The sequence below is a fragment of a genome, unplaced genomic scaffold (genome assembly GCF_019419815.1).
Source record: "Pyrus x bretschneideri cultivar Hongxiangsu unplaced genomic scaffold, Pyrus_bretschneideri_v1 Contig1, whole genome shotgun sequence".
Classification (NCBI taxonomy): domain Eukaryota; kingdom Viridiplantae; phylum Streptophyta; class Magnoliopsida; order Rosales; family Rosaceae; genus Pyrus; species Pyrus x bretschneideri.
This window is the reverse complement of record NW_025999390.1, coordinates 9,767,941-9,778,763: the sequence shown is the minus strand read 5'-3', so window position 1 is coordinate 9,778,763 and position 10,823 is coordinate 9,767,941. Positions and strand designations below refer to the sequence as shown.

Genomic DNA, 10,823 nt, shown 5'->3' with positions numbered 1-10,823 from the left:
AGCACACCAGTATTTCCATCCTGCCCTGCCCTCCTCCTCCATCATTTGCCACACAGTGACAGAGCGGACGACGACCCACAAAAATCTCAGTGGCAGAGACCACCTGCGTATAAACCTCTGTGTCTCCGAGGGCTTTTGTACACAGTTGTCCACGGCTCTAGGGCTTTTGTCACGCTTCCCCATCTTCTGGAAGCTTATCGGAGTTTCTATATTTTAGGTAAGAACTATGATCATGTTCTGTGTATTGTGTTTTTCGTTTTTTTTTTTTTCGATGTTAATTTGGTGATTCAATTGGGTTTTTTGTGTTTCAATGTATTGCCCTTCTGGATTTTTTTAGATTTTGAAATTCTAAGGTTTTTTGTTTTGGTTGTTCTTGATTCCAGAAATCCTAGGATTGTTGGTATTTAGGTTATTGTTTGTTTAGGATGTGTTTTGTAATCATCTGTTCGTGTGTATCAGTAAAGGGTGTTCACTTTACTCAGGTTTTGAGAGATTGCATGCGATTAAACAAAACCAAAGTTGTTCATTCAAAGTTGTTTGAATCAAACAAAACCAAATCTTGTTTCGGCATTAAAAAGTTCGAACGAAGTTTATGTGTGATAGCTGGTGAGAGTGGATCAAAGTCAAAGGGGTCATGGAATGTGCCATTGAAAAGTAAAAAAGAGAACAGGAAATTGTGATACGAGTGCTGTTACTTTCCTTGTAGTTCCGTTGCAATGTTTGCTTGTGGAGCAGATGAGTAGATTTTGGTCATAAATTGTAGTGATGCGATTCGGCATTTAACTGTAATGAATACTAACTTTTATGCTTTGCCTTGCATGTGTGCAGACTATTGAGTGCAATGTTGTTAACTCAGAATAGTGACAAGGAGTTTGTATTTGTACAAAATCACGTGTTGAAGTTGGCTTAGGTTATGGAAAATCAAACACATTGTATATATGAATTTTTCGTTGGAAATACATGTTGTGGTTTGGGAATTAACCAAGAATTGCTACCCATGTTTTTACTACAATTATGCATTACCGTTAATTAGAGATGGGCATGCCTTATAACATTAATGGTTTTTCCTTTTTCTCATTTTTTTTTTCATTGTCGATTATCAATGCCATTATATTATTAAGTAGTAGTTGATTGAATGCTCCATTTTCTCCACCCCAACCTATAATAAGGAGAAAGAGGGCTGTTTTATGATTTATACTCTTGCTCTTTTCTAGGTTCATTGCGGTCTGAGGAGAATGGGAAGTAATGGTAGTGAACATATTCTCATCGGTGAGCAGGTCGAAGGGTCTGAAGCCACTATTGAGATTAAAATAAAAACATTGGATTCACAAACCTATACTCTCAGGGTGGATAAACAGGTTGCTTCTTTAGTGATCTTTTATTATATCTCCTGCTTTTGGGCAACACTTACATCCTTGTGTACAATCTTTACCACTGTACCCCATGTGAATATAGTGTACCCATATAATATGTTCCCAACAGCTTGAGATAATTTCCTCGAGTTAAAAGTGCTAATATGTGTGAAAACTCGAAATGTTCGAAAAGTTACTTGTGCATTTGACATAGTTTTTAGGGTGAAGTGCCGATTTAGTCCTTGAACTATCATCTTAGTGAAAATTAGGTCCCTGAATTATTTTTTAGGTAAAATAAGTCCCTAAATTCATTAAAAATTGCTAATTTCATCCCTGCTATTATATTCAAAGCTATTTTATTCAATTTTTCGTCAACTTAAGTCATTGGACACACTTTAGAGTGGAATACCATCATTGTCTCGCCTATAAGCCCTTAACATTTCATATAGGTTGCGAATCTAACTTCTAATTTACCCTCCAAAGTTAACTTACACTATTTCTTATGAAAAACTTCCAATTACCCTCCAAAGTTAAATCCATACATTATTTCTTTATGAAAAACTATCAATCCACCCTTCAATGTGTATCACATGCTACTAACGTGACTTAAATTGACGGAAAATTGAATATAGTAGCTTCGAATATAATATTAGGGATGTAATTGGCAAATTTTTATAATTTAAGGATTGATTTCTCTGAAAAAATAGTTTTGGGACCTAATTTTCACTGAGATGATAATTCAGGGACTAATTGACAGTTCATCCTAGTTTTTAAAATAATTATTGAAGCTTATTTGTGAAGGAATATTGCCCGTGGAATATGCCGGTAACATTTTTTTGTAAAAGTTTTCCAAACAGGTTTGAATTTACTAAGGGTGGTGCTATCCACACAACCCTTTTGACCTTTCACACATCCCTTTCAATTTTCTGCTGTCAGATCGAATGAATTGAAGAGGATGAAAGGATAGAAATTAACATGGAGTGTGTGGAAGGTAAAAAGGAGTGTGTGGATAGCACTGCCCAAGTACCCATACTAAATTGTGTTTTCTGAACTGCAGATGCCAGTTCCTGCTTTGAAAGAACAAGTTGCTTCTGTCACTGGTGTGCTATCAGAACAACAACGACTGATATGCCGAGGAAAAGTTCTAAAGGATGATCAGCTTCTCTCTGCCTATCGTATCCTATTCTTTTTGTTTTGTGGAAGAATTTTTGAGTTTTAAACCTTGTGGCACCTCTACATTACTTAGGATTCTCTGTGGGTGTGTGTTTCCCAAAATGTAGGCTTCATAGGCTCAATTCCATTCACTCACCGGCTTTTCATGTACACATTTGATATTTCCTTAACACAGTTTAGATGTTGAAGATGGTCACACCTTACACTTGGTTGTGAGACAGCCTATTCCACTATCAGCTGAAGGGTTACCAGATCATCCAGGTTGATCTTAATACTATTAGTACTCTACAATTCTATGTGTTGTGTGTTAACATGTTTTAGATATGGACACATTGTTTGCAAACTACCTGATAGTTTGGGTTCATGGGCTGTTTCAAAAAATTGGTAGTCCAACATTAATGGAAAACCTTATTTCTCTTCTAGATATTTGATTCAACTATTAACATCATTGACATTGTTTTCATTCTACCAACTGTGTGTAGGAACTGATCCAGCTTCAAGTTCAAGCCGTCATGCTGGCCCTGGTGTTGTCATTGAAACTTTCAGCATGCCTGCTCAAGGGGATGGATTTGCACCTGAAATCAATCGGGTGTGTCTCTAACAAAATAATTTGTATTTCTACATGGTGTAAATAAATTTCATGATAACTGAAAAAAAAAAAATTCATGGTAATGATTTCCTCCTTGTCTCTGTGTCTGAGTAGATAATCTCTGCTGTTCTCGGCTCTATAGGAATGCCAAATATTGCAGGTGCCAGTGAAGGGATCGAAGTCAGGGTAAATTTAAAATTGAAAATTTCTGAAGCTAATATCACTTAATGGATACTCTGTGTGTGCATATGTATATCATTTGTTATTATAAATTTATGTGTACTTTTATGCTTACATTCTTACTCTGTTATGGGGATGGTTGATATGCTGAAGGAACATGGGCCGCAGAGGCCAGAAAGGACATCGGGTTTCGGTGGTATGTTTGATTTCTCCCAATTTCAATCTGAACAAACTGCCACAAGGGGTCCATCTGATAGATCAAATGGGACTTTTAGCCATTCAACATCATTTCCTTTGGGGGCCCTGCCACCTCTGGCAAGTTAAAAGTTTCCAATTTGTTTCATTAAGTTTTATTCTTCTTGCATATTTTGATCTTTAACTTAATGAATCTCTTTGAAAGCAATAGTATAAATATTCTGCTTTATCGGTGATCTTTGCAGGTAATTCCTGGTTCTTTGACCACTTTAACCCAATATCTGAGTCATATGAGGCGTGAATTTGAGGCTATTGGTGAGTTTTCTATGGGCAAGAATTTTTATTAACATAAAGTTGTTACACAAATGGTGCTAGTTTGCTGAAATAGTTTAAGTGTCAACTCATTTAACAACAGACAGAGATGCGGGAAGCAATCAAGCAACTGCTTCTCATAGGACTGAAGAAAGCTCCAATTCCTCATCACGTTCAGGGATAAGGCAAGAGGGGCTCTCCACTCCTGCATCGTTGGCAGAAATCATGCGTTCTACTCGACAATTACTCGCTGAACAAGTTGGAGAATCCTTACTTGTGCGTTCTTATGTGTCATTGTAATTTTTCGCTATATTATTGCAAGTACATATATTTGTGTTCCAAGTTGACGACTTGTGGTTGGAAGCTTGATTTTTCATTAGTTGTCACAAATGAGCAGTTTTATTGTTTAAAGCAGAAGAATCTAGTTACTGAGATTCTATATTAGCTACTAGCTTTCAGCTGTTTGATTTATCATGTTAAACAAAAAGACATTGCGATTTTCATGTTACATCTTGGCAGCAATTTGCAAGTCAACTGGAGAATCAAGTGAATGTGACTGATTCTGCAGCACGGTTGAGTGCCCAAGCTAGTGCATCGAGAACTGGAGCTTTATTTCATAACCTAGGTGCCTTTTTACTTGAACTTGGTCGTACAACCATGACATTGCAAATGGGTCAAGCACCGGTAGTGTTTCCTGGAATTGCACTTTCCTTGTCATGTCATTTTGTCCATTTAGATATCAGCTGACTTCTAAACTTTTCTCTGGGTCATCTTATGCAGTCTGACGCGGTGGTTAGTGCTGGACCTGCAGTTTTCATATCCCCTACTGGCCCTAATCCCATTATGGTTCAGGTAATTTTCTAAACGTTTAATTAACACCTCGTTGAAAATAGTTTAATTTATACTGACTGAAACTGAATCATATTTGGCCAGCCTCTTCCTTTCCAATCTGGAACGAACTTTGGTGCCATCCCCATGGGAGCCGTGCAGCCTGGTTCTGGTCTTGTTAGTGGACTTGGTACTGGTTTTCATCCAAGGCGTATTGATATACAAATACGAAGAGGTGCCTTTTATTATTTATTCCCAGGCTATTTCCGTCCATGTTTGGTTTACATTTGTTTAATGCTTAAGTAGAAGTTAACTTTAAGAATGATTCATTGTATCCATAAGGTTCGTCGGCAACCACACCCGATGCCACTCGAGATGAACAAGGGGAGACTCAGCAGCCTTCAGGGCAAAGAAACCCAGTAACAAGTTCTGGCAGTGAAAATCCTACTAATCAAGCCACTTCAAGGGTCTCAGGTGGTTCAGCTTTTGCTGGAGATCCGGCTGTAAGGATAATGCCAATCAGGACCATGGTTTCAGCAGTCCCTGCTTCCCTCAGTCGCCAACCATCAGATTCTTCTGGTATTTCGGGAGGGTTATACTATCCACTGCTTGGAAGGTTTCAACATGTAGCTTCTGGGAATGTGAATAGTGAACAAGGAACTCCAGCATCCAGAGATCGTCACCCTGCCAATCTCATACTGATCCTCAGTCTTCTGAATCTGCAGCAGAACGGCAAAATGCTGCAGATCCTGCAAGAGATGGTAATATACTCTCTGGCTGTGCCAGGAGAGGACAATTTGTTTTCTAGCTCCGTCAGTGAATATGGCGGTGCCAGAATTTTCTCAGATATTTTGTTCTTTATATTTTAGATACTGCATGGCTCTTAATTTGTTATACTATGTTATTTGTGAAGTAGCAAGAAAAAGGTTGGTTCAACAAAAATAACACATAGCTCGTCCAAGGTCTTACGCACAAGAATTGATTGAGGCAGTAGCTCATCAAAGGACTTGATTTGAGTTGTTCATCTCTTCTAATTAGTTAACCCTTGTGGTTAAGATGCTATAATTGGTTGAGTGTATTCATCGGTGGCTTTTTCCTGCAGGATCAGCTCCCAATGTAAGACGACCATCAATCGCACGAAGTGTCAGTATCAATATTTTATCAGCTGGCGGAACCCCAAACAGCCAAGAATCTGAGAGACAGGTCCCAGGTAGTATATTACAGTTTATAAGGACCCTCTTTCCGAGTGGTGAAATTCATGTAGAAGACGGCAGTGCCGAGGGAGCGACTGCAGGTTCTGTACCAGATCAGCCAAGGCCATCTAGTGGTGGTGTGGCTGCACCGGAAGCAGAACCAAGGGCCACCGATGAAGGAATATTTTTGTCTAATTTGCTTCATGAAATCATGCCATTCATATCTCAAGCCACAGGGGGAGAGCCAGGAAATTCTTCTGAGCACAGAATGTCCCAAGATTCTCCCACCAGGGTACGTATTCTACACCAGTTATCATTTTCATGGCATTTTACGCCAACATTCAGTGCCCTTTTTCTCGTGAATGGCCAAACAAAGCATACCTGCACATTAAGTTGTAGAAAATCTTGATGTTAGGCTGAAACAAAATGTTAATGATAAATTTAAAAAGTGATAATGCATGAACATAAGACGATTATGTGTTTTGCAGGCTGAGACCTCCGATGTTGGGTCATCCCGTCAGCGGAGTGATTCTGAAGAATCTGAACCAAATCTTCCTACTTCAAAACGCCAAAAGGTGACGACGATGTAGATGAAAATCTAAATCAGTTTTATTTTCATTCTCGTACTTCTATGTTCTTTGATTTTTGTGATGTTTACAAGTAGTATGGCTTTTCTTCGATGCAGAAGGAGTAGTCATGATCCGATGGTTCAAGCAACGGTACTCATTGTCGTGAAAAAGTTATCGAGTTTTTTAGCACAATCGTTAAGTATGCCATTTTTTTTTTCCAACACAGATTGCTTCTTGTTTTTCACTTCTTGCGAGATGGTGTAAAATTTCGTTCGATTTGTGGAGATACTATGGAGACATTTTTTAGCGGATATAATATCATAATGTTACATAACTTAAATATCAGGAAACCGAATTTCGTCTTTGCTAATTAGCACCTAGTTTTCCATGGATTATTTGATCCTCAGAAGGCGGATATATACTTTGGTTAGGAATTCTCCCGCAAGTAGTGAATTGCCGTAGTGAATATTCCTCTTCAAACAGTACGTCTCAAGTTCAAACCTTTGCCTTCATGTAGCTTAGAGTAGTAATTTGCTCGTAATTTAAAAAACCTAGATAAAACCGAAACGAAAACGAAGGCTAGCAGAGTTGGAGTCGGCCCAAAATATATCGGCCCAAAACACCCGGCCTAAACGTACCCAAATCGCGCCTTTATAAGTTCTGTTCATACAGCACGCGGGCGGCGCGCAAACGAGAGGGCTAGGGTTTTGTGGAACGTTGAATCGCCTCCTCCGCTATCACCTGGACTCCTCTCGAGCTTTCAATCATGGCGGAACAGGTCGGTTCTTTTCTTCTATCCCTGCTAGTTGTTATTGTATCCAAAATGGCGCCGTTTCGATGTTTATAGCAGTCGTTTTATTTGATTTTTTTGACATTTTTGGTTGCAGACTGAGAAGGCGTTTCTAAAGCAGCCCAAAGTGTTCATCAGGTATCTGGTTTGGTTAATCAAATAAATTTCATTTTTTTTGTTGGGATTAAGATTTGGTTGTTCTAATTTTGTTTTGCTTAATTATGCATTCACATTTGGGTCCTATTTTATAATTTTTATTTATTTATGTTTTGCTGTAATCAAATTTATTAATCAGCTCTAAGAAATCTGGGAAGGGGAAGAGACCCGGAAAGGGCGGTAACCGGTTCTGGAAGAGCGTTGGGCTCGGTTTCAAGACCCCCAGGGATGCCATTGAAGGTCCCTCTCTATCTTTACTTATGTATCTTTTATGTATAGTAGCTTAAGTTATGCCATGAAATGAATTCGAAGCGTTTTGGTATATGATTGTTTAGTTGTAATTTTGTAGGCTGATTGATTAAAAAGTGGTATTTGAGTAATGTTGCATTATCATGCTTATAGTGATTTGCATTGTTAAAGTCTTTATGGTATGTCACTGTGTCGTTCATTAGCGTATACAACTACCTTTCAGTTAGAAGAATTAAGCAGATTAGAGACTATATGCGCGAGTGTTATTACGTGAAATAACTTTGAATTTTGAATCAATCACTTGAAATGCTTATTTTTTGGGATTTCCAAAGTTCGGGTCATAGTTTCACTCCAAATTGAGCTTTAGTAGTTTTCCTGTTTATTTTTTGTGTCAGCATTGAGCAATTGGAGTGTTGTATTTTGCTGATACGGTTGCAACATCTCATTTTTTTTGTTTCTTACAGGGACTTACATTGATAAGAAATGCCCGTTCACTGGAAATGTTTCAATCAGGGGCCGTATCTTAGCTGGAACTTGCCATAGTGCTAAGATGAATAAAACAATCATTGTTCGAAGAAATTATCTACATTATATCAAAAAGTATCAAAGGTGTGATGTTTGCATTCTTTTTTTCTTTTCCTTCAATATCTGTTGTCATTTTGGAAAATTAAAAAGTACCATCCTCTATGCCGTCGCTCTGAAATTTTGTTTTCTTGTCGCTTGCTTAAGATATGAGAAACGACATTCCAACATACCCGCCCACGTATCTCCATGCTTCCGTGTGAAGGAAGGAGATCACGTTACCATCGGCCAGTGCAGGTGATTTACCTTAGAAGCTCCTTTTTAGTTTCATTTTATGAATATAGTCTGGCCACTTGTGCTCATTGTCGGTTTTCTTTTTGTACTTCACCAATGTTCAGGCCATTGTCCAAGACTAAGAGGTTCAACGTCTTGAAGGTGACACCTGCCGGATCTTCCGGCATTGGCAAGAAGGCTTTTGCTGGAATTTGAATTTTTTTTGTTTTTAGGAACTTCGAGTTGCGTTATAGGCCGGCACTGTAGGCATTTTGGGTTTTTTGCTCAACATGATTATGTTAGAGAATTGAGGAGATTAGTGACTTACCCCTGTTTTTTTACCCCCGTTTTCGGTGTACTGGTTAAGTTTTGTTGTTTTCATGATCTTCATGGTACTGAAAATAGGATTACTTTCCATTTTGTTTCAATTATAGTGCGTGTGCTGTGAACTGAAATGAATAGTTCCTTGTGTGTCACCGCCGCAGACGGACGGCCGGCTGGCCAGTACCACCACCAGGCTGACTGCTTTATATAGTCTAGTAGGGTGCGGTGGGTACGTAACAATGTGGAAGTGTTTAGTAGCGGCCCAAATTCAGAGTAATATGGGCAGCACTCATTTGGGCCGATACAATTCTCTCCAAATTTAAAGTCAACCCAGATTTGGTACTGAAAAAATAAAACCAGATTTGGATAGCTAACCAAACCATCAGAATCAATTTCTTCCAAAGAAGAAAGAAAAAAAAAAAAAAGAACTATCAGAATGGGATTGCATTCACGCAAGGTTGATTTTCACACGTTTTCTTCTTTTACACTTTTATCATTGTTATTGTCCTTTGATTTATTCAATTCGTAACGGATTTAGTATTAGGAATCAAGTAAGGAATCGAGGAATGAAAGTACTTCAGAATAGGAGAAGTAATAAACTAAACCGTAGTTTATCTCATTCTTTGTTTGAAGGTGAGATCGATATTTTTATTTATTTATTTATTTTTGTGTTAGTAAACTCATTGTTGATAACTCATTGTGAGATCGATATTTATTTTTGCCTCGTATACTCATTGTTGATAAGGAAATACATTATCAAAGATTAAAAACAAACGTTGAGTGCACGTGGGAAAATGAGTGTTTGAAATTTCTATCCATCGCATATCTATTGCCTAGTTGGCATAATACGACAATCCCTACGTATTTTAAGTTTCTCGTATGAAATCGTAAGATGGGGAATATTATGCCACGTCAGGCTCCTGCCGACCGCATATGAGTCTCCCTCCCTTGTGTTGGAAGTTAAGTAAGCAGCGGACTAGGAAGATTCCTTCTGTGTTTAATAAGCTAATTACCCACTATTAACAATTAAATATTCCAGAAAAGAGGAAGAAATGGCTCCTCCTTTCTCCTTTTCCTTACTTTCAATTTTTTGTCCCGCATAAAAGGAGAAAGCCTGAAAGTGCTTTTGAACCACGTCCACGGGAATTGGGTAAATGTCCAAAAATATGGTGTTGGTGGACAAGTTGTTGAGTAGTGGATGGTATTGAAGCAAGCAACCCTTCGTAGGGGCAAAAGAAAAAGCATGAAAGACTTCTAAGCTGACACTGTTGCATTATCTCAAATCAATTATTTACTGTTCATGTGAAAAGGTTAAAACATATTATCTTGTAAGAATTTGTAAATATCCCAACTGCGTAGTTCTCAATGTAAGTAAATTTCTAACTATCCTTCTATTGTTTTAAATATAAATGATATTACTTTTTCTTTCTGTCTACTCTCGTGACGAATAACACAGAGAAAACCTATATATCTCGATTACATTCAAGAATCCAATGTCCTTGTCTTGCATTATCAATTTCTCAATGAATGTGTCCTTTAGTTTCACTTTCAAACTTTTTGGGGGCAATTATTGTCAAATTAAATTAGACAAACTTCCTCATGTGACTTGTCTTTCAAATTATGAGGCTTTGGACGAATCTTATGGATTTGAAGGTCGTGGGGATAGTAGAATTCCACCCATCAAATTCCGAGGCTTGATGAACAAGCAAAGAAAAAATTAGTGAAAAAATAAAATAATTTTGGGTTAAGTATTATGTGTTAACTTAATCAAACCGACTAATCTTGTCTTATGTGTTACGGAAAGTCATGCAATGAAACAAAACCCAGCATATGTAGTTGCTTGTATCTTCGAAGATTATCCCAAATCCCATCCTTGTAGATTTTTTCTTCTATTTTTAGCCAAACATTCTTCTATTTTGACCTCTTTTTTAGTTTAGTCGCTCCGTACTAAGTTTAGTAGTGTTTTTTATATTTGTAAGTGACCGGTCTTAGTTATGATTTTCGTAAATAACAAGTTCAGTTAATGAATCCCACAACAATGCATGATATAACATAATTCTTTGTGAAATTTTTTATATTTATTGAGTGCATTTTCGCTCGTCTTTTAAAATGAAGGTG

The 10,823-nt window shown here is 37.8% G+C and overlaps 2 protein-coding genes across 2 annotated transcripts; both read left to right on the top strand.

Moving 5' to 3' along the window:
- LOC103949147 (ubiquitin-like domain-containing protein CIP73) lies at nucleotides 1-6,731 on the top strand. The gene is given in 17 exon segments (XM_009360249.3): nucleotides 1-217; nucleotides 1,215-1,358; nucleotides 2,410-2,527; nucleotides 2,706-2,786; nucleotides 3,008-3,114; nucleotides 3,229-3,300; nucleotides 3,448-3,609; nucleotides 3,735-3,804; nucleotides 3,905-4,077; nucleotides 4,321-4,485; nucleotides 4,582-4,653; nucleotides 4,735-4,864; nucleotides 4,972-5,322; nucleotides 5,325-5,390; nucleotides 5,732-6,114; nucleotides 6,311-6,397; nucleotides 6,508-6,731. Coding segments are annotated over 16 exon segments (2,169 nt in total). The 5' UTR covers nucleotides 1-217; nucleotides 1,215-1,235; the 3' UTR covers nucleotides 6,517-6,731.
- Nucleotides 6,732-6,872: 141 nt separating this feature from the next.
- On the top strand, nucleotides 6,873-8,809 carry LOC103930762 (40S ribosomal protein S11-like). The gene is made up of 6 exons (XM_048584699.1): nucleotides 6,873-7,169; nucleotides 7,279-7,319; nucleotides 7,477-7,577; nucleotides 8,051-8,195; nucleotides 8,316-8,405; nucleotides 8,507-8,809. The coding sequence occupies exons 1-6, from the start codon at nucleotides 7,158-7,160 to the stop codon at nucleotides 8,595-8,597; spliced, it is 480 nt and encodes a 159-aa protein (XP_048440656.1). The 5' UTR covers nucleotides 6,873-7,157; the 3' UTR covers nucleotides 8,598-8,809.
- Nucleotides 8,810-10,823: the final 2,014 nt, after the last annotated feature.

Coding starts and splice junctions, on each gene's coding strand:
- LOC103930762 (XM_048584699.1), top strand. Junction 7,578..8,050: donor CCCCAGGGATGCCATTGAAG/GTCCCTCTCTAT, acceptor TGTTTCTTACAG/GGACTTACATTGATAAGAAA. Junction 8,196..8,315: donor TATATCAAAAAGTATCAAAG/GTGTGATGTTTG, acceptor CGCTTGCTTAAG/ATATGAGAAACGACATTCCA.